The sequence below is a fragment of the Aptenodytes patagonicus genome, chromosome 8 (genome assembly GCF_965638725.1).
Source record: "Aptenodytes patagonicus chromosome 8, bAptPat1.pri.cur, whole genome shotgun sequence".
In the NCBI taxonomy this organism is placed as follows: Eukaryota; Metazoa; Chordata; class Aves; order Sphenisciformes; family Spheniscidae; genus Aptenodytes; species Aptenodytes patagonicus.
Window position 1 is genome coordinate 9,991,807 of NC_134956.1, and position 24,623 is coordinate 10,016,429.

At 35.6% G+C, this 24,623-nt stretch overlaps 1 protein-coding gene across 6 annotated transcripts in view; it reads right to left on the reverse strand.

Annotated features, from left to right (window-relative positions):
• ERC2 (ELKS/RAB6-interacting/CAST family member 2) overlaps positions 1 to 24,623 on the reverse strand; it is a 547,432-nt gene that overhangs the window by 132,394 nt on the left and 390,415 nt on the right. For all 6 annotated transcript variants that reach the window (XM_076346281.1, XM_076346286.1, XM_076346285.1 and 3 more), the window contains one exon: positions 7,636 to 7,770. In XM_076346281.1, the coding sequence (XP_076202396.1) occupies positions 7,636 to 7,770 (135 nt within the window). The remainder of the gene's footprint in view (positions 1 to 7,635; positions 7,771 to 24,623) is intronic.

Consider the following 24,623-nt stretch of genomic DNA (forward strand, 5'->3'; position numbering starts at 1 on the left):
GCTCTTTAAAAGTTGGCTTTCTGACAGGAGAGTGGCAGTAAGGGAAGCTTCATAGATAGACACTGCCCCATCACTGTCCTAATAAGAAGGACTTTTCCTTTAGATAAGAAGATAGTTCAGAAACCTTGAACTGCCTTTTAGGCCTCTATGCTGAGATTTCAGAGTAATGGAAAACTTGATGGTGAGTTTGTGACAAATTACTTCTAAACACCACCACCTTGTAGAAGGGCCATCAAAAATGTTTTAAATAGGAACAAAATCTCTATGTAGCCAGACTGGATTAAAAGATGTAAAAGGACATGCTACATGCTTATGACACGATGTGACATTCCATCCTCAATTACAGCTTCTAAGAATAGGGCCAACTTTTTGGAAACCAGCCAGCTCCTACAGCCTTATGGCACGCCCTATGATATTCATATTTTTCTAAAAATCAGATTCTTTTTTATGAGAATATCATCTCTCATCATAAAGCAAAATTAAAATATATTTGTAGCCTTGGTGACCATGGAGCAAAGCATTCAACTTTGACTCAACTACAGCTTGGGAATTCAGGAAAGTCTTATGAGATGAGAAACACCTTACATTTTATGTCTTTAAAAATCTCCAGTACTACAGGAAGTAAGAAGATTTGATAGTTCTTATAATCATCAGGATTGGCAATAAAGTCCTAAAGTATGAAAATTCTTTGGATGTTATACCTTCAGTCTTCCACTGTGTGGATGCAGAATCAAGTTCTTCCATATGCCCTCTCAAATAGCATAACTTCCTACTAAGAATGCCATCAAACTAACTTAAGTATATCCTAGACACATACATGTAATAGATTACCTACACAACTTCTTTTAAGTCCCTTTTTTATGTAGAGATGCTGCTTTTAATTTAAATAATCAAGTACAGTTTTTTACTACGTAGTCCATAAGCAGCAACTTGAACTTAGGACCTTTCAGCCACATAGCAAAATCTCAGGAAAGAATGTTATTTGTTATGTGGAGACCATCCTAGAGTTAGAGATCTGTCATATGTGCCAATAAGTTAAGGACTGTTTCAGAGACAGCAAGGAATGTAAAATCCCACAGAAATTAATAGTAAGTGAATATGGGTGACTAAAGCCCGAAACTCAGAACAGGACACAAATATGGAGGGGCAGAAAGGCTTCTGAGATTAGACAACCAAAGGGAATGAGATGTCTCAATTTGACTAGACTTGTGATTAGCAAGACAGAATTCCCTGTTGGTTAGTAACCTACACACCTGTAATGATACTAAAAGTGCAAGAAAAAAATGACAAAAGGACTGCAGTACAGTAAGGCAGCTGTGGCAGAGAATACAAATGTGCTGATTCCTATCAACTTTCAACAGTAACAGCAATTTGCTTCAAGAGCACAGAGTCACTTGTGTGACACAAACAGGCACTTCCTTCAAAACATTTTTCAATACAAGGAAGAAAACTGAAAGATGATGTGGGCAACTGAGGCCAAGAGAAAAAGTTTTTAAGGAAAAACAGTTAAATATGTAGAGGTGAGAAATAAGAGAGGCAGGGAGTTGGACAGCAGGCTTTGTGATGAAGTCTACACTATGGGGCAGGACAGTTTCTAAATCTGGAAGTTCAACTTTATTTAGCCATGGGGTTTTTTTGTTCCAGATAGATCTTGGATGCAACTATCCAGATTAGATTACTGTAATGCACTCTACAAGGGGCTACATATTACAACTCCTTGGAAACTGAAGCTAGTACAGAATGCTTATTAAGCTCATTTTCATGCTAGAAGTATTACACCCGCACTCCAGGATACACACTGACTGCCAAAATGTTTCCAGGTGGAATTTAAGAAAGATTGCCAACTCTCAAGCCAAAACTGAAGAGAATAAATTTAAGTTTTTAGTGCAAAGCTGCAAAATTATCTTTTTTTCCAAGTTTTTAAAGACTGGTAAAAATGGCTAATATTGCAATGTTATTGACATGGCAGCACTCAATCCCCAGAAATTTATTTATGTCAAACAAAAATCAGATGCACCAACATAACTAGGGAACACATCGTGACTCACTGTAACATGACCATGTGTACAGGCAGAGGAGCATTAGTCTTCCTACTGCTTGTGAAGTTTTCTTACATCTTCCCCAGAGTTTAGGTCCAGACATACAAGGGCAAAAAAGATTGCCAACCTATAGCTCTCCCTAAAAGGAAGAGCAAAAAAAGAGGGGATAAAGGCAAGAAGGGGCTGGAAACTTGGCTTTGCTCCCTAGCAGCAGCCAGAAGACCTAAACACATCCATTACAACTGAAAAAAGGCCCCCAACTAGTTCCTACAAGAGAAGTCAGAGATCCTATCCTCTACTATGTCTAGAACCATGCTGCCACATGCTGCCCATAGCAGGATATGGTATGGAGTAAGTTATAACAAAAACATGATCATTAAAACAAAATGTCAATACCTGAACCAAACAGTACCACATAAAAAGTATGCATATTTCAAGCAGGATGTGTGTATTTTTCTTCCAAGAGACTGGTGGTACACCATTCTCTTCAAAGGGAGTATAGACTCACAGGAGCATATATACAGTGTTTTACATCAGTAAGTGGGAAATGTCTTATTCTTCCTTACAAATATGTACTCAAATGCACATGTACATACTTTTACAGCCATATATAATAACATACATGTTTCAAACCACTAGCAGTATGCTGGATTATGGTAATCAAAAACCACATATCTAGAATTTATGTGTAATACACTATTGAATGGGAAACACAGGTTTGTATGGCACATGGCAATCAAATTGCTGTACAAAAGAATGCTGTACGGAATGGTAAATAACACAACACAGAAAGTAAAAAAAAAAAAAAAATCCATTATTGAAAAATGTAAGCTAAAGCAATGACTAGAGTTCAGTTACGATTATCATTGACTGTGCTGTTCTCAAAGATTATTTCAGCAAGGATTTTGCTATGGATCTCCTATTTGCTTGCTTGACAAATAAACATTTGCTGAGCTAATCCATTGTTCACAGAGTCTGTGGAAATTTAGGGATGGCAGTACTTCAGGAGAACACCTACTCCAAGCCCAACGCACCAACACAAGATGAAATAAAGCTTATCATGTGCCACAGATATTAATCTAAGCTGTTCTTAAAAACCTCCAAGAAAGGAGCTTCCATTAAATCTATATGAAAGAATGTCCACATTTTCTTTCCACTTACAGATTCATGAGACTCAGTGAAAAAGTTTCCTTCTTTAATAACTAACCTAGTTATTCTTGGTATAAATTAAATTTACCCCTCTTACTCTTTCTTCAGTGGGCACTGGAATACAATTGATCATCGTCTTCTTTACAACAACATTTTATGTATTAGAAGACTTATGTCTCCCCTTCAGTACTTTCTAGACTAAACAAACCCAGTTCTTTAAGCCTTCCTCACAGGTCATGTTCTCTAAAACTCCTATCATTCTTGTTGCTCTCCTCTTGTCCCTTTCTAATTTGTCTGTCTTTCTTAAAGCATGGTGATCAAAACTGTATACAGCTTTTCAGATGAGGTCTCACCAGTGCTTGAAAGAACAGAATAATTGCTTCCTGCTTCTTTTCCAGTATTACATCCATGCCAGAATTAGATCCAACTTCATTCCATTGTTGCCATATATTATGTGCAATCCAGATTCCTTTTTCCATGCTATTGCCTCATCAGTACATGTGACTTCTCCGTTCTAAATGGACTTGTCTTTACTGAATTACAGATTAATTATTCTAGACTTTCTCTCCAGTTTATTGAGACTGGAGCAGCTTATTGAGCAGTTTAACTGCTCCTACTATGCCTGCAGCTTCTTGCAGCTTGGTTCATTACCAACAATATTCATGGTTTTTTCTATTTCATCACTGAAAGAATTTCTAAAAAAATACTCCACAGAAGCAGATAAAGGACAGACCTCTTTGGAACCCTGCTGTAAATGTCCCTCCTGTCTGACAGTGAGTAATGGAAAATTTGTCTGTAGTATGTTATTTGTATCAGTTATACACCCATCTCATGGTGATTTCATAATTAATTAAAGTAAAATAGTACTATTTACAGTTACAGCTTTTATTATTGTAATGCATTTTACATTACATGTTAATTACATTACAAATTAATGTATTTATTTGTATATTACAAATATATGGTGGGACAGTGTTAAAGGCCTTATGAATTCAAAGTATGTCACAGCTACCACTTTCTTCTTTAGCCACAAAGCCAGTTACCCTATCAAAGGAAATTAGATTTGCTTGACATAATTTGTCCTTGACAAATACAGGCAGACTAAATATAGGATGGGCATGCTATGTAATAGCCATCCAGACCTGCATTCTGTTTTAGAGTGGCCCAAAACTGTCACCTAGGAAACAGTGCAAGAATAAAGTGAGTACATACTAGTAAACAATCTCATATCTTCAAGAATGTAATGCAAAAATAGTTTATCTGGTCTAGGATAGGAACCACCAGTTGATGATTAGGAAAAGAGGATAAGGGTGAAGCAAGTATAAAGTGATCTGATATACACTGAGATGGATAGATAGATACCGTCATACAGTCTGATACAGACATCAAGCTACTGAAAATGAACAGTAAAAAGACTACTGGCTTTCTATTGATTCACTGATTAATAATTTATTCCATAACTTCCCAGGGCCTAAAATAATGTTATTCAAAAATCCCCATAAATTTTATTTGTGAAGATGAGAACAGTGTTTGCCTTCCTCAAGCCTCCAAGGATCTCCTATATCATCTATGAGAGTTGTTGAATATAATAATAAATAGTTCAGAGTAAAACTGAGAATACTAGTACTAGTAAATACTAGTAAAATAGCTAATATTTTATGTGCTCTGTCTTTAATCATGTACCCATCATTCATATCATTTCTTAAGTTTTTTAAGTTCTTGAAGATGTTTTGATACAGACTTTCATTATGCTTCTTATCCGTTCTCTTCCCTGAATAACCTGTTATTGTGCACTGACAAGCACCTTCTTCACTAAATGTTAGCTCTCTTACATTGTCTAGTCCCTCAAATTTTCTTTACAGGTTCAGGCTTCTTGAATTAGTTGAAGCCAATGTCTGGGTTTCAGTAACACAGAGGTTGTTGTTACCTGTTTTTTCACATCTCTTGCCTTCATCCTGTTTTTCTCATTCTATTCCTTGCACAAAGCCAAAACCTTTTTTATTTCATTGTCATTTCCAGACAATTTTACCTTCTCTTATAAACTCAGCCAATTTATCTCTGTCAATCAGAAAAAGAACCAAAACCAAGACAGCAAGTCCTTAATACCCTTCTCCACTTTCTGAAAGAAAAAGTTGTTCTTAACCTGTTCCAAGAACTCGAAGGATTCTGTGTTCTGTTGTTCAGGTTTGGGTTTTGTTTTTTTTTTTTTTTAGTTGGTTTCCAAGAAATTGAGTTTTCTCATAGTTCCTGTCTTTAGCACAACTCTCTTGGTCATTCTAAAAAAAAAGCATCATTTGCCTCTTTGTCTCCTATTCCTGATCAAGTAGTCTATCATACAGCCCCGTTATAACTTCACCAATGTTTTTCCCTTTTATTTCTACTCAGGCATTATGAACTTGTAAACTAATTTAGTATCAAACAATGATTCTTTATATAAAAGCAATGTTTTATTTTTCCCCAGGCTTCTCTACCTGAAAAAGAGTTACTTGCTTCCATAGGCTGCTTTTCCTACTCCAGATAGATACATACATGGATAACTTTCCCCCTTGTCCTACTGTGACTGAGTTCCTCCTAAAACTCGTACAACTCTCACTCATTGTAGTAGGCTAAAGAGTCATATAGTGAAAAGAAGTCTATCTTAAAATTTGAAAATCATTTTCAGGCCAGACTCCATCCATAGCTGACAGGCTCTCTGCTTACTAAGCATATTCATTTGAAATGGAATAGTGGCACCCAGTATCAGCTGGAACTACATGGCATGCTGGCAGCATGGCTTACATATATGTTTTAATTTCAAAATGGAAGTTTGTTTCTTGAAATTTTATCTACTACAGCTTAGCTTCTTTCATTTGTATTTCTTGTGGTTTAGCATTTCATACACACATACACATATACACATACATGCATGCATCTACACACACACACTATTTTTTACCATAACAAATTTTTAACAGTATCAGACCCAGACACCTCAGAAAACAATTATGAAAACATGTTCGCTGGCAGAAGGGTATTTTAAGGCTGAGATAAAGTTGTCACTAGAATTTGAAATACTATTTTGGTGTGTAGCTATGCAAATATAATGTATATTTTAGATAATTACATATGAATTAATTTATTATTTTCAATACTATAATTTTATGATAACTAGCTATAACTAATAGCTATAACATTATTAGTAATAGCTATAGCAATACTATAGCATTATTTTCAATATCATAACTATAAAATTAGAGCAGATACTTTATTTTTGGTGGATCTGGTCTTTAAGCTTTCCAGAAATAAAAGGCGCAGCAATTTTGGTTTGGAAACATCTGTTTCAAACACATCAAAACAAACTTTTTGGTCAAGGTGTCTGCTTCACCCAGTTGTCCATGAACCAGAAGTACTGAGCTTGCACACTGGACACTTAGCAAATTTCTGCCTATTGACAGCAACATTATCTGCAAAACCACATTAAAGTATTCCAAGAGACGAAGTGTTGGAATGCTAATAAACCACAGAATATCACAACCTCCTCATTCCAAACATATACAGTGTAAATGTTAATTTAAAACTATGTGACAGTAAACTTGTTTTAATCATTTTGTATTTTAATTTTCACTTAACCTTCATATCAATATCCTGAAATATTATAAATAAAAGCAAATTAGTTACATATTTACAAAAATACTTTTGTTTAAAAAATTGTGTTTATTTGTAAACAAATTTTGAAATTTACAAAATCCAAAAAGTGTTGTGCTTATGGATGTTTTTTCACCCTGGGTGGAGGAGAAAAGGTTCAATGCTAGCATGCTCAATTACCATACTCTAGAAGACCATGTTATTGGGACAGTTATTTGCCCTTTCTGAAACACAGGACTCTAGGAAGAATAATATTCTAAGAAGAATAATACTGATTACTAAGTATTTTTAAACTAAAACATCTCTGGAATTTGGTTTATCTTGCCTAGTTAAAAATGCATCACTATTGATTTTAAGCTATATCTGTTATTTGAAAGCTTCAACAGAAAGATACTTTCAAAAACAGTTTAGAACCATTGGTTTACAAGTTGCCAAAGGGAACTGCTGCACAGGTTTTTCAATACTAATGATTAATGCATTTACTTTAAATAAACAAAAAACCTATTCCAAAAAGTGCATGCTTCTGTAATCACTAGTAATCACTAAGTAGATTTTTCACTGATTTTCTACTGAAAAATTCGACTTACGAAATGCTGAAAATAGCTGCAAAAATTCTAAAGAAAGATAGGTAAGAAAAATATAAGACACCAGACAAAAAGCCAAAATGTTTCAATTGTTTCAGGGATGGAAATAAATACCAGAGCTATTAGTTTCAGTTCAAAGAACACATAACTTGCTTATTATTTCTTTGGAATATTTATTTTATCTTGAAATATCAAAATAGTAAAATTATAAAACTGAAGGTGAGAAAGGAGTGACTAACCTGATCTGGAGAGGGTCTGTGGTTGGAGTGTTGTGGCCTCCCAGGAGATCGATGATGGTGGTGGTGGTGATGGTGGTGGTAGTGGTGATGGTCATCATCGTAGTTATCTGCCATCAGCTTCATTCTGTTTTGTGTCTGTTTAAGATGTAAAGCGAGACAATTCTATTACATGCTGGAATATATTACTCTAACACTGTTTTAGGAAGATCTTAGCTCTTTCTTAGCTCTCTCTCTCTCTCTTTTTTTTTTTTTTTTTTTTTTTTTTTTGGTAGCTGTAAGGATCTAACAATAGAAGTCTGGACCGCTGGCTCACAAAGAAAAGGAAACAAACAAAAAGATAACAAAGTATGTGAACACATCTTCTGTCTCAGTTTTCACATGAGTAGAATTGCACAAAGAAGTCAGAAAGGGATATGATCAAGGATGTTGTGTTTGAAGGGTGTCAACAAAGACATTCAGCTTTTCTAAGTGTACTATTTTAGAACAGTTTCCTATTTTTTCCAGTCTCTTATTATGTCTTGCTAATTAACTTGTAAAATCTCACTGAAAGGAATATTAAGTGTATTTCAAATATTTACAGTTAGCTACTGAGGCATGTCAACAACAATCATGAATAGTTATGCTAAAAGCTCTATTTTAGCTTAATTATTTTAATTGTACACCAAGGTCACCCTGCTAAACAGTAAGTTAAAAGAATCTGAAAACTAACTGATGCAGACACAGGCACTTAGAGAAATAAGTGATTATGGAACTTGACACGTTACTGAATGAAAGTAAGTCTTAGATATAGATCTTGAAAAAAAGAAGATCAACACTTCAGCTACTGCCGTGTACAGATAATAAAATCTATGTCACCATGAGATAACAAGATACATCGCTGCTCTTTATCACTATTACAATTGTTCCATACCATGAAATACATAGAGTGGAATAATTCAAACCTTGTTCATAATACCAAAAATATCTTACTACCCATTGCCCAATACCAGTGGATACAGTACTTATTTTTTCTGTTAGTATGACTGAAGGCTGTCTCAGGCAAACTTGTTAACCTGTAATCAAGTTTTACTTATTTTTGCACTAACAAAACCCAGAAGAAAATGCTGTCAACTCTCAAAGACCTCTTCCAAAATTAGAAGAATCAATTAGAGACATATACAATTAATATCATGCAGATGACTGAAGGGAAGATAACAGTCCTAACACACTTAACGTCATCTTCAAAAATCTCACCTGAATCCTATAGGAGAAAGGTTGTTCTTGAAGGAGCATTATCTACTTTGTGCCAATTCTTTATGTGGACATCATTTGAGTTGGTCAAGCACAAACGAGTCTACTTTGCACATAGACACTTTTGGTGAACAGTTAAGAGACGAGAATGAAATCAATTGCAAAAAGCCACAGTTTAGTTCTACCCATGCTCCAAGGTAGCAGGATGCATGCTAACTCCAGTGAGGACGCTGGCTAAACACATTACCCCAGGACTTTGCCCAAACTAATGAGTTCTAAAGGACCAACTTAAACACATGAATTTAAACACAACTCATTTGTTTGGGTATGTTCCTATATTAACAGGTCTAACTGGCTTCCAATTCAAAGTGCCCGTGAGATAACTAGTGTCCCATAGCTAGTATGTGGTAAATTTACTTCCAGGACTATTGTAAATTGATTTTCCTACAAGAACAATCCTATATCAAAATCTCCGTTAGGAAAATTTCACTGGTAAGTATATTTTAATGGAAAATGTAGAAACTCAGAGATTGCTATTAAATTCCCCAATTTTAATGGGTTTTGCTAAAGTAGAAAAGAGATTTGGAAAAAAAGCAAACTAAATGTTCATATTACACAATATTTGAAGTATAACAAAATCTAATACAAGGAAAACTGTGAACCACAAGGATCACAGGAAATCCTGATGTGTCTTTTTAGCAATTAATTTTTTTTGAAATGTCACAATGCTTCTCAAGCACTTCATGTGATGTCCATTAGAAGGATCATAGAAAACTATTTTACAGGAGGGGACGTGTACTCGGTTCAAGTAAAAACAAACAAACCGCCAAACCAAACCAAAAGCTTAAGGCATCCACAATAACAAGACAGAGGAACAACCACAGATCGGATGTGTACATGCTTTAGTCACTGTCAGACTCTTTCTGAGCATCTCTATAGCACTAAAAGAGCATCTTCTCAGTGTGTTACAGAATAAATGTCCTCCACAGGTCAAGTGCTGGATTCCTTTGAACAGGAATTGCACTGGCACTATATGGTATCATTTCACATTTTTTAACACTATTTTCTGCCCAGTTGGAATCATTTCATTTTCTCCCTCCCAGATAAGAAGATGGACGCATAGAGCTGTATGAATTTCCACTATGAATTTCTACCGATTTTGCCAAAAGACCAACTCGATCTGAATCACTATAGTTGGTCTGTTTGTCTTTAGATTCAAAGAGGAAGGCCTTTTGAACAAAAGAGTGGAAAAGATGAAGAATTAATAGACAAATAATAACCCACTTACTGTAAACACTGTAATATCCTGCCTCTTTGGGGAAGCTCCTAACTTTTTATTAGTTTATTTTCTTATCAATGAACAGCCTTAAATTTCCTACCTTTCAACTGTATTCCATAAAAGAATGCAAAAGTTAAACAAGATGATATATGCAATCCTAAAAGTGTCCCCTGTAATGAGGTGTTGGGGATTAGACGTGTCATGGGATAAGAACTGTAAATGAATGATGTCATCTTTCTAATTTGGTGCTGAAATATAAATAAACCACTTCTAATGTTTCTTCCTTTTGGATGCCAGATTGCAGTAAAATGTGCACAAAGAAATGTTAATGCTGTAGTAGGCTTCCTTTAGTGTGCCTGTTCTGGAAACAAATTATATAAGAAATGTGAAATGAGAATTTCTTTTTCACTCAGGTGATCATCAAACCATCCAAACTTTTACATGACTTGTGATTGCCATTAATTTCTTAAAATGATCCTAAATATTTTGCAAAATATTATTTTTAAAAGCTTTTTGTTTTTATTTGTTAGCTCTTCACAACGATAACTAATACAAGTTTGAGGTTCTGTTTGTCTTTGCTTTAGTTACTGTCAGAGTGCTATACTTCCACACTGAACTGTATTTTCCAAGTATGCTTAGCTTTGACTTAAGAAGTACAAACATGATATGATTTCAAACTTTTAAAAAGATGAACAGGAGGATTTCTAGAGGAAGAACAAAAGTAAAACCATCCAGAGGAACACTACAATCCTTTTCAGGTCTTTCTAAACAAAAATCTGTAACATTACTTCTGTTTGCTTCCCTTGCTAACTCTTTCAATCTTTGGTAGGCTTTGAAATGCCAGGTATATTTTTATTTGAGGAAGAAATTAATTAACCACATTGGAATTCGTTCAGAACCCCAGGGCTTCACACCCCTGTGCTTACATACAAGCACATACACAAACACACAGAAAGGCGTATACATTTTAGGACGTTGGTTTATCAGACAGACAGTAAATCCTCGTGGTCTGGGTCCCGTATCAACACATTAGGACACTGATTCAGTACTAACTGCGAGGGAAAAATACCACCTACTGACCTGGCAATGCCGTCATTTCCTCCAACATCTTCAGCATACTTGAAAATCTCCTATTCAAGAACATCCAAGACCTTTTCTTACATTACTTTTGTAAGCACAAGAGATTATTCAGTATGACTTTTCTGGATGATCAGGAAACTCGGTCTTGGAATGCACAATTCATGAAAATTATAGTGATGATTGTACATGCATTTAAACTGTGCCATATCTAATTTGCATCATATGTTACTCTGCACAAGTTACTCCATATCTGAAATAGTTATATTATAGAGTTTAAAATTTTATTCACATTTTCCTCTCAAAACTATTATTATTGATACGGTTTTCCTGAAAACGGGGTTTCTCAAAATTTACATAGCCACAGCTCTGACAACAAAATTATCATACCAATAGTTCTTTTTGAAAATGCCTGGTGAACACCAGGCCCACACCTGAGAAGAGGCAGTTTTTAATTTGGATTTATACTAGGAAAGAAAAAAATGTTAACTTGTAAAATGCAACAATTAATTAAGTGCATCTCCAACAGACCATGCATTAGTTTTAGTCTAAACAGTTTCCTCAGAATTTTTTGCTTTAAATTTATTGACTACATTCAATAAATACTGCAACCATTTTGAAATAAAGGAATGATAGAGGACTTAAAAGCAGCTTAAATCTAGGTGCACAGGTATATTAACCCTTAGGGCTTGAAACAGTTGTCTTTGATCATTCAATATCACTATTTGCTAAGCTGTCGAGGTCATGAATGGTATGTGTAACTGAATTTTTAACCCACTTACCAAAGAATTTATTATCTAGCACTGTAAGAAAACTGACAGATATTTCTTGTCCTCCTAAAATTCTGTTGAGTTTAAGTAAGGAACTACTGAAGTGAAATCAAAGTCATTGATTGACTGGTAACAGACTGAATAGCTTAACAGCAATCTGTAACTGTAAAACTATAATATTAAAACTGTCTTTTTAAAAATATTTTAGCAAGGTGGCAATAGGGAACTATGCTTTGATCTGTCATCTGGATCAAGTTAACAACAAAACTCTCATGAATGGGGTTCAAATGAGGAAAAATAGTAAGATTTGTTGCTCTGGGATATAGGTGTAATACCATTCAATAGCTATTACTTTCCTTTGGATTTTCTTCTCAATCTCTCTTCACTAAATGGAATTTGAAACATTTCTAGAATATTCACTTTCAACAGGGTAGGTTTTTTCCCTATATAATATGAGAGGGAGGCAGATATAAGGCCTACAAGCTATCCTGGAGATATCCTGTGGTCTAATTATTAAAGCATGGAATTTAAAATCTAGAGACCCACATTCTAGCTTTGATTCTGCAATGGCTTCTTGTTGTCTTCAATGACACAGAACCTCTATTTCTTGCAATCTCACTATTTGAAAATAAGCATGCTAATATTTCTACAAAGGACTCTGAGATCTTCATGTGGCACATGTCTAGTTCTAGTCTTCCTGATTCTCACTAATAAATGATTTAATCTGAGATTTTTTTTCCTAAGAATAATTTTAGAAAACACGAATAAAATCTTTTTTTAACTTTGAAATCTAGAAGGTAAGGATCAAAAAAATTGTGTGCTTAAGACTACATAGTTCACCAAGTTTATCCAGAAGTTGCATAAACTTAGTGGAATTAACCTGGATTTAATGAAAGCATGTGCAACTGCAATTGGTTTTCCAGTATGAATCCAGTGCTTCAGGCCTGAATTCCATTAGCTGAGGGTTAACAAAATGTTTGCTAATTAAGCCAGCTCTGAACTTACTCTCTCCAAATAAAATCAGTTTTCATGTCAGAACAATATTTTTACACATTCTTTGAAAACTGTTATCATCTGAAGACAAGTGAAGAATTTCTTATCATTTCTACTGCTGCACAACACAAAAGTTGCCAACTGCCATAGAATACAATTTATAGCTGATTTGTTATTTGATAAGTTGCAGTTAATTAAATATTGGACAACAAATGCTGCACTTGGCCTCAAACATCCTTAAAGTTCACCAAATTACATTCATCACTCACAATCTGTTAAAAGACTATAACAGTTTGCACGAAATGAAGACTTTACGAAAACAGCATATATTTGTTCATTAAAAACTACAAAATATTCCACAATGTACTGTTACACTTGTGTAACAGAGGAAGACAGTCTTGAAAAGTAGCTACAACAGGCATTTCAGAAGGCAACACAGAATGCTGTGTTTCTAAGTAACTCTTATGTTGACTTCTAAGACCAAAGAAGTCATCACAGGCTACATTGAAAATTAAAATTAAATGCCGTGTAAAGCCTGTATTTCTAGAACTTGATCAAGTTCACTGCCTTTTTTTTTTTTTAACTCTTCAGCAAGTTTCCATTTATTTCACTTCTGTTGTCTGAGCATCATTAAATATTTTTCTGAGATCAAAAATAACAAGTTCAAGTTCCAACCTTGGAGCCTCTAAAAAACATGTTCAACATCACTGTCATTTAGTTCCACCCTCTTTGAGCATCTCAAGCTTATGAGAGATACATGCATCCTGCATAAGTGATTTGATAATAAGCCAAATAGTGAGCTTAATTTGCTATCTGGAAAAGAGATTTAAGAGAGATTTCATTGCAAAGTTTCAGTTGAAACTTATTTTGCTTAAACTTCTTGATATACATAGATATTTTTGAGCACTGGTTCACTAATTATCTAGCTGAAGCAAAAAAGAGAATTCCAAGGCTATTATTGTTAAAAAGGCTAACCTTGAGACTGGTCTCAATTCTTTTTAATGGTAGCACACTTCTTGAATCAACACATGATTAAATGAGACAAATTGTTAAAATATATCCACCAACTATGGTTTTGACAGAAGGACTTCTGTCATTTTTCCACAAGCCAAAGGATCTGTTAATTGGCCATTGCTTTGAAGGATCTTTTGCCAATACTAGAGCTGCATGGAAGAAGTGAACTTCAATATTCTTCAATATACTTCAAAGTATTCCAGAGCTTGTATTACTTTATGCTAATTATTCAGGCCACTTCTAACAGCGGAATACTAGCAACATAATCCTAATTATTTCCAAAATAAATTATACTCTTGTCTTCAATCATTAGAAATATATGATAGTATTCAATTCAGGCTTTTTTGTCGCTTATGCAGTGAGTTTTTAGACACCAAGTAAATTCCAATAGAAAAAAAACTGAAGTTATGAAGACTATAAGTTTGCAAGGACTCGTCAGTAACCAAAAGATAACAAAAACATTACAGTATGGTAACTAACTAGGAACTCCAGATGCTAAATAACTATGATAATCATAACCGTATGGGTGTTGGAATGCATCACTATGGGGTAGAGTTATGTTTTACTGAGTGCTTTAATTATGCATTTTCTTTTTATAACATCCCTGTAATGTAATCTATTCTTATATACTTACTCTTAACTGTATTTTAACATGGGTTTTGTTGCTTTGTTTCCTGCCTCCATTGAAGAACACAATTAATTTTTTCCCTGTTAAAATTCCAAATGGGCTAATAAGCATGTTTTTCTTTTCCTGTTATAGTGTATGACTTGTCTTGGAAAGTGTGAGAGACAGGATGCATGCAGGCTAAAAGTGTGCATGATAGCTTATTGGAGAAAAGTTTGGCTACTCCTCATTTAACTCTTTTTATTTTTTACCTCATTAATGATAGGACTGTTGCACATGAAGTAAAGAACACAGGAAAGTTTTTATGCTAAGAAAGCATATAAAATTTTCTTCTTCCCATCTATATCTAGTTATACATAAAACTTAGTTCATGTGATGTTTTACATTAAAATCTTACAATTCTTATAATTTGTAACACGCATGTAACCAGAACACTTGTTCTTCAGGCCCTGTCTGCCCTCCACAGTTTCACAGGACAGAGAACAGGGACTAAGAAACAGTACTGAGTATTTTCCAAGTTTTCATGAAATCCAACTTTCCGCCCAGGTGAAATACAAAAGCAATTGCTGGTCAGATTAGATACTCTCACTCCTGAGCAGCAACAGAAACCAGCTTCCAATGTAGATCTTTTCAAAGACTTGTATCTGATAATTAGTGTTGAACACGAGCATAAAAGTTTTACCCATATTTCAGTTCTTTTTTAATTCAGTACTATTTCACTGATATTAACAACCATTACACCTGCTGCTTTGCGAGATTACAAAATGTGACTGACTTATCCTGAAAGAAGTTACAGCTCACAGTAAGTCTCCCTCTTCATGAGCTGGAGGATAAGAGTCTCACAAAGACCAGCTGGGATATTAGACACTTGGCAGACCGAGACAGGCAGCAGTTCCAAGTGCCAAGCAGACACTTAGATAAAGTACTAAGGCCAAATTTCAACTTTCCTGACACTTGTGATTGAACAAAGTTATGTTGATTTGAACATGGTCCATCTGACTTTTTAGATGCGGTCTCTGCATTTAGAGTTTGTGTTTTTGAAGTCTTTTTAAGTTCTGTGAATTAAAAGAATGGCTTGACGTGCAGGAAATATCTTGTAATAATACAGCATACTCAGTAATGTATAGGCTAAAGTCATGCTAAAAGTATTTGTCTGAGTCCTACTACTAAACTTGGTAATTACATAGAAGTATGTAAGAACATAGACACAAAGAAGGGGGTTAAAAAGCATAAGTAAAGCTCTGAAACAGTAGCTGCCTGAGGACATCTCAGGCCAGGTCCTACTAAACGCAGACAAGCAATGTGAGAAGGTAAGGTTCTCTGTTTTTCTCCTTTTTTTTTTCAACAGGAAATAACTCATTAAAAAGATATTTCCCCATAATAATTATTTAAAACCAGACATGAATCAGAAACTTCAGTAGCTAAACAAGACCTTTGAAACTGGAAATCTCTGGTTAGTAACACTGATTGTCTTTCAGCATCTTTAATGTCTGAACAGTTCATTTCAGCTGTAATTTTTGCAATTTCATTACCAAGCCCAGCTCTCTCATTTGTATCATATACAAAACATAGCCTAAGTTGAAATTACTACATTTCTTCTATTGTAGGCAATAAAAATTGATAAATAAAACATAAATTTCAACACATGGGTGGTATATTGGAATACGGACCGAAATTGAAATAACATCACAACACTGTCTTGATATGCTTTATAGAGACACCTTACCTATAACTAATTTTTGTTTAATGCTAGATTGTAGAAATGGTAAGTTTCATCTACCACCACAGGAGGAGAAAAATTTTACACCCAATTTTTACAATATTTTTTTAATAACTGGCTACTTAGCACTGTACTTGAGATCAAGTGTTAAACTATATTTAGCTTTATTATCATGGGGTACTTTGTAGTAGAACTTAAGGACTTGTTTCAAAAATGTCTCATGGAGAAAAAAAACCCTTTTTGGCTTGGGAGTTCTCTCATTTATATAATGGAGATATTCACTATTCTTATCTGAGATACTTAATACCCATTTTCACCTATTGAGCTAGTCAGATCAAAAATTACAAAAGTTCCAGTGTTAATATAGGCATTATTTTATATCTGCATTACCTACTTTTTCCACTTAAGATTTTCAGTCTCCGTGGAGTTAAACCGTTTGTCTGAACAAAGTGCATTATGACAGCTACAGCTATTGAGAGGTTCTAGTATGAGTTCACAATGAGATTATCGCCAGTGAAAAAGGGTGCCATTAGACATGGCCATGCTTAAGATATGATATAAATTCTTCAAGAATGAAAAAACTCTGAACAGAGAACAAACAGAAACAGATTTTAAAGCAGACCACCAACCACAAAGCAGGAAAGGACCAGACCTGTGATGCCTTCAGTGCCTGACTGCTATAGGCTACAAGGCAAAAAAAGCCTCTCTCATTGGAAAATGTTTGTGTAAAAATACCATCCGAAAGAATTTGGGTTTCTGAGAGCATAAGGAGGAAAAAGTGATGCCATATCCAGCTATGACTTTTATAATATAAATTGTCAAATTTTACTGACAATATGTGAAAAGTGTTGTGTGAGCACTGCCAACATTTTCAGTATTTGTCAAACACAGAACATTTCTTCTGAATTAACTAATTTGATCAGGCAAAGGCTATTAGCTACACACACACATTCTCTTTCTTGCCTTGTGCCATATGGAGCGTGCTGCATTAAGCTATAGGGAGAAGTGGCACTCTGCTCTTTCATCCCTACGCTAATTTGTCTGCATTGGGTTTGTATCTAAACTGGTTGTACTTGGCAAAACTGAGAATTACAGATTCAGATACAAAAATACAGATTCATAATTCAGATTACAAATGAAGAGAATAAAACCCAATGTTAAGACATGCAGAAATATTGCCTTAGGATATTTCTCATTAATAGAAAAGTATAAACTACAAGGATTTTTAAGATAGTAAATAAATTTAAGCCCATTGAATGCATGGGCTGCTTTTATTGACATCAATGGAATCTGAACAGATACATTTAAAATCAGAGATAAGTAGCCATTTTGCTACATTGCCTGAGAATTTTTAAGGAAAAAATGACGAGACTGGTTTTCCTCATATGAGAGTTCAATATATGAAGTTCTTAGAACATCTATTAATAAATAAATAAAACAAGGAGCTTGTGTAGCATAACTGTAACAAAAATAAAACTCCTAAAACTTAAGGGTCTCAGATTACTGCTTTGTTCAAAGTTAGGTGCTTAAAGATTGAACAAGACCAATATTATGATTGATAATAAACAATATAAACAGAAGAAGAAAAAAAATAGCACAGTGGTCAAATATGTCTGCGGTACCCATGTGAATGGCTTCATAACATGGATTCTATTTACTGTGCAGTAACATTTAGACTCAACAGTACAATAAATCTCTCTCTGAAGCAGATCTGTGTAAGTAATAATAATAATAATAATAATAATAATAATAATAATGTAGTATTCTGTGCTCCTATAATATTGCCACCTGTGAAATTCAAGGAAAACAGAAACATTAACTCAGTCTGACAACATCAGAAACAGAAGCAATAGTGATTAGGAACCAACACAATACCAGGACAGTGCTACTGATCACAAGGTCTACAGATGATAATGTCTAGAGACACCGTAAGAAAGCATTGCAAGACTTTTTTGTTCCCACACTTGTTAAACATTAGAGGGCTTAAATGCAATTAATTAATGCACAGTGTTGCAGAAGAATGTTTTGGGCTGCCAGAATAATCACAATCACAACAACTTCTAATCCTATTCTTTTTCTTATACAGTAATATAAACACTTTCAATATCATAAAATACACAATGCAATACAGCTGAATTAATCTAACAGGGAAAATATAACTTGGGGTATTTTGTTATTCCTGAGTGCTTGATGTCACCACCATAATATCATATTAGCACTATTTCTGATGTACTTAACTAGAACAGTATATGTAATGCAACACACTGCCTTCAATTCCCTTTTACTCCCTTGCTGCTGAAAGAGTTCTTTGAAATATTTGGATGTTAATTAGTAAGAAATACTTCTATGTATTCCATACAGAAGAAAATATTGCTAGTGGTTAATTTGCTGAGAAACTGTAGTTACACAGATTTTTAAAATTCCTTGATTGTTTCCCACCCTTTTTGTTTCATTAGCAATATGTTCATGTGATGAAATATAGAGTAGTGAACTAATAGACTAGAGAAGACTGCCAAACACCAGCTTTGCCTCTGGCCAGAGTATTTTATGCACCTGCAGTCTTGAAAACACTGGAAAGGTTTCTAATTTCATGTTTTGAGAAGAAAAATAAAATGCTTTCAAGGAGTTAGAAGACCTTGCATTTTGGCCAACTCCACTTACATTTTTGGCTCTATATCCCAAAAGTGAAAAGAGGCAACTGGGAAATTTTCTCGCCGTATCCAAGTTCAGAATGAATCAGTAACATAGCAGTGTCTTCTGCTCTTAACAAAGTCTCTTGAGATGTTCTAAAAATGGACTTTAAGCTAATTATTTCATGAAGGATTGCATCACTATACAAATTTCTCTAAAAATAGCTGTCTCAGAATTCTCAAAAGGAATCTTGGCCAGGGTGATTATAAATATTATGTAATCACTCAGCCAAGCCCTCATGGCGATCTTGTTTAATACTCTATTTCTGAAAGGTTTTTTAAGCCTACTACAAAGTTCTACGGCTCTCAAAATACAGCATTTGTTGTATGAATCAAAACAATTCCAATGGTTCTGTTTTGCTGGGAGTGCATTACTGTGCTTCCCATTTATTTAAACCACTAAACAATAAATATTTAACTGACAGATTGCAGCTGCTAAATTGTATTTAGATCATTACAATTAAATATGCTCATTTCTTATGGGAAAGCGTTTGCAACACAGAGATCAGCATTATTAATACTAATTTTACAGGTGGATAACCTAGGAAAATCATTTGTATCACAGTGTATCAAAATATAATGTGAAAAAACCTGTAAAAGTAAGCCAGCACTTGAGATAAAACCAATGCTTTTCTTTCAGCTTAGAAATAACAGGAGTTTTACTTAAACTCACACAGTCAGAATCCATAAAAAGACTGCTCAACTCATTCACATAAATAATATTTTGGTCTTTAATATATGTACATGTGTAGCTTCATATTTAAAATAAATCACATATGTTCTCATTCCCTTACAAAGGCAGTATATTTCATTTCTTAAAGGTGCTTCTTTTCCTTTTTCAGTGTGAAGAATTGCAACAAATTACTTCAAAATCAATGTCTTGGTAGTTTACAATCTGTCTGACGTTCCCAAAGGCCAGAAAAATTAGAACAGAAAAATTGGAGAAAGGCATTGAACTGCATATTTGGTGCTAGGAGCATTATTTAAGTTACGAACTATTTAAAAAGAGAAAAAAACCCTCAAATTTGCAATTGAGACTTTTTTAAACTTTCTTTTTTGAATACATTCTATTCCTGGTTTAATTCTATTTTAGTTTAGATTACTATTGGGATGTCTTTTGTCAGTTTGCAGGCACTTTCGAGCAATGGAAATCAGCACATTTGTCAATGTGGAAAACACTGACATTTTATGACTAAAAAAATAATCGATTAATTAAAAAGAAAAGCACGCAGATGGCTTTTTGAGTTTGGGGTGGGGGCACATTTGGGAAGCAAATACTTTGCCTCCAAACTGAGTAATAACTGACTTTACTGTTGTAAGACAAATCACATTAAAAATAAAAGACATAAAATAACATCAAGTTTATGACATGGATACACTAAGATGAATGTTCATGCCTAAGCAGGCAGTACACTGTATTTGTTTTATCTTTGCCAGAATGATGCCTGTTTAGACAACAGCCTGTTACTCCTAGATATTGGAAAGCTCTTGGTACTTTTCTTCCTCTCATAGAGTTTTGCATGCTCATTGCCTTTAGCACAATGTTAATATTCTTCTGAAGTAACCCTAAGGAAGCTTATGGAGAGCCAAGAAGCTTCCAGTTGAAATACAAAACAGACCAGGATGCTTCACGAGTCTACCAGGGTGATTAGAAAAGTTTTTCACAGCGTAAGTCTGTGGTAAAAGCAGCTGCATTTGCATTTAGGCAATTCAATCTCAGTGCAAGTCTGCAATACATTACAGCACAGCGATAGAATCTGTTTTTCTGGCCTTAATCCAATAACAATAAAATTCTATGAGTAACCTCAATACTTTGGGTTACTCCACTGAGTTTAATAGAATTGACCTCCTGAACCTTTAAGACATCTACTACATACATATCTCTTTAAATACGAAGCAGGCTTTTGATGCCTACAATGACCTCACATGGTGGGAGCCACCACAGCTCTTGTACAGCATTCTGAGTAGCAGCAGATTAATTTACAAACATTTTGATGTTCCAACTAGGTAAGCACCTATAAATGTTATGAAGTATATCCATTAAAACTCTACAACCCCTTCTGTTAAATTGCAACCCTCACTGGCCTCATCAGAGATAGGTGAAAGAGCAGCAGTTGGCCCTCTCCTGCACGTGGAAACATTGAGGAGTACTCACATTTTTTGTACGAAAAAAAATTCTGACTCTAGGAAATTTACTTTCATCAACAGGATTTTCCAGAGGAAAACAGTGACTTCTCTTCTTATGCCTCAAAGAGGATATTCCTGGGCATTTCATGTATACAATCAGAAATCTTGGATTCTGATGAATTCACATACATACCTCTCCCTCTCTCTCTCTCAAGAAATGGCCTTTGTAGCTCTCTCAGAAAAAGTCCTTTGTACTTACTTTTTCATCCCAGCAGAGGAATTCTAAGCTACAGTGGTCCTACTTCAGACACTGAAGCCACCTCTTCAATAACAATAGCAAACCAGCATCCTAGGCTTGGAGTATAATGTTGCGCTTTTTTAGGTGTTATCTATTGCAATGATCCATAGTACAGCATGATTTGAAATTGCTAGAAATATGGAATTGGAGTTTATCAACTACATGACAAAGTCTAGGATGCCACTGAAAGAGACAGCAGCAAAAACAGGGACTCCGAGAGTTTCTGAGGTAGAAACTCCCCAAACTGCAAACAAAAGCAAAAAGCAAATCAAACTGTCAGATATATGATGATGCAGCACGAGGGTAGAAGTTTCACAACACCGTATTTAGGCCAAAGTGTCTATAAAGATCACAAAATAAAACTTGATTGAAATAATATTTTCTATTTCAAATGGTAAAACTCATCTTCACTGAAGGCTAATTTCAAATTATTGCTCCTTTACTAAAATGACTTGAAAAACAAGATGTTCTTGAGAGACTTGCACGACATAAGGAGAGCAGATGCAATTAGAAGCTCAATTGCAGCACCACCACATGAACTCTGCAGTATAATGAGGAAAATATAACACGATTATCTAAAGAAACTCTAGGACATTGCTTCTATATGAGCTTTGCTGACATCTACAACAATGCATGTAGATTTCCAGGCAAGGTGAAATTATGTTCAAGCAAATTTCTAACTTCAGTTAGCACTCTAAAATAATCACAGATGATTTTTGCATTTTTTGCATTTTTGCAGATGACACCAAGTTGGGCGGGAGCGTTGATCTGCTCAAGGGTAGGAAGGCTCTGCAGAGGGACCTGGACAGGCTGGATCCATGGGCCCAGGCCAACTGTATGAGGTTCAACAAGGCCAAGTGCCGGATCCTGCACTTGGGTCACAACAACCCCATGCAGTGCTACAGGCTTGGGGAGGAATGGCTGGAAAGCTGCCTGGCCGAAAAGGACCTGGGGGTGTTGGTCGACAGCCGGCTGAACACGAGCCAGCAGTGTGCCCAGGCGGCCGAGAAGGCCAATGGCATCCTGGCCTGTATCAGAAATAGTGTGGCCAGCAGGAGTAGGGAAGTGATTGCGCCCCTGTACTCGGCACTGGTGAGGCTGCACCTCGAATACTGTGTTCAGTTTTGGGCCCCTCACTACAAGAAGGACATCGAGGTGCTGGAGCGTGTCCAGAGAAGGGCAACGAGGCTGGTGAGGGGTCTGGAGAACAAGTCTGATGAGGAGCGGCTGAGGGAACTGGGACTGTTTAGCCTGGAGAAAAGGAGGCTGAGGGGAGACCTCATCGCTCTCTACAGCTACCTGAAAGGAGGTTGTAGCGAGGTGGGTGTTGGTCTCTTCTTCCAAGTAACTAGTGATAGGACGAGAGGAAATGGCCTCAAGTTGTGCCAGGGGAGGTTTAGATTGGATGTAAGGAAAAATTTCTTTCCTGAAAGAGTGGTGAAACATTGGAACAGGCTGCCCAGGGAAGTGGTTGACTCACCATCCCTGGAGGTATTTAAAAGACGAGCAGATGAGGCACTTAGGGACATGGTTTAGTGGACATGGTGGTGTTGGGTTGACGGTTGGACTCGATGATCTTAGAGGTCTTTTCCAACCTCAATGATTCTATGATTCTATGATTTCCCAATAGCTTGTCTACATGATTTAAGACATAATCCGTATTAACTGCTCCTTTACACTGCAACAACTGCCCTTCTGTTTTGCAGGTCTAACACAATGGTGAAATGAAAGTCTGGTTCTGAAGAGAACACTTCTCATCAAATCTGGAGAACATTAGAAGTAGCACAGGAATTGTAAAAGGAAGACAGAAAAATAAGTGGAGTAAAACAACTTTCTTCTGAAACACAGTAGAAAGTATTTTTACATTTAATGAAGAAATCTCCTAAAATCGATGCACCCATAATAGTAGCAATTTTGTAGCAACACAGAACAGATATAACAGTATTTTCCATGTTCAGGAGATGCATTATTTGACGTGCAAATCAAGAATGGGACTTCCTCTAGGATATAAATATATCAGAATAAATGTCTGAATTGCAGATGCTAAGGGAAAAAGGAGGAGTTTGTCTGCAACACATTTATTCTTATCAGCCAATGCCTCTTCGTGGAACAGGGAAAGCCTACTCTTACTGATGCTCTGCTAATAAGATTTTCAGCCACAGTGCTTCATATGCAGCCTAGCTTTCCCATCACTAACTGAAAGACAGAGAACCTTTGTGAGGAGCAACATAAAATGAAACTCCCTGGATTCTTTAAGGTCTGCATTTCTCATCCTTTGCTCTGCTGCCTTGATAAGTTCTCAGCCTCCTGTAGCCATGAACAGAAGGCTTCCTGCTTGATTGGATAGGCAGATGCATCAAAAATCCATTTGCTATTGTGGATATACATGAAGGTAATATAGATTTTTATCATTGCCCACCGTGTTACTTTGCCTCTGAAAGCAAAAATTCCTCCTACATTATAGAACAGGAGTGGATCTGGGGACCTAATGTTTAGCATTATCTAGTGAGTCATCTTCTAATATTTATAAATATCTCTCCTTTCATGATCACATTAGGCTGGAGAAGTTGGGCTTTATTTTCTTCTTTCAGCAGCATAACAGCTGTGGAAATGGGGGATGGGACAAATAAGGCCACAAGAAAAAATTCCGCGCTGCAACTGATCATTCACTGAAGTTCTAGTGAATCAGAAATAGATTGGGAGACAGCATCTCTCAAAGAAACTGAGGAACAGGGTGGATATATCCCTCAGTGTGGAATCTGTCACTTCCCCCCCGCCACCCAGCATGGTCATAGCAAGGAAGAGTAGCACTAACAAGCCTTTGTGTTGGATGCACATGTGCAAGCTTTGGGGATTGACAGTGGTTCTCCCCAAAGGGATTAAAGAAGTACAAATGATCTCTACTACCTCTATTATCAGATAATTCTTAAGTGTAATAAAGTGGTGACCTAGTTAAACCACATTCCTGTTCCTGGTGCTCTTTTTTTTGTGGTGTCTGAGATAACAGGGAGATTATTTTGGCATCAATTTAATCTAGTTAAATAGCTTTACTGAAGATCTTTATCACTATAAATAATGGAGGTATTTGAAGTATTTGGTTACAATTCTAACTGAAGTTATCCAAAACAATGCCTCTCTAGCAATCCTCTTGTGCTGTTTCTTCAC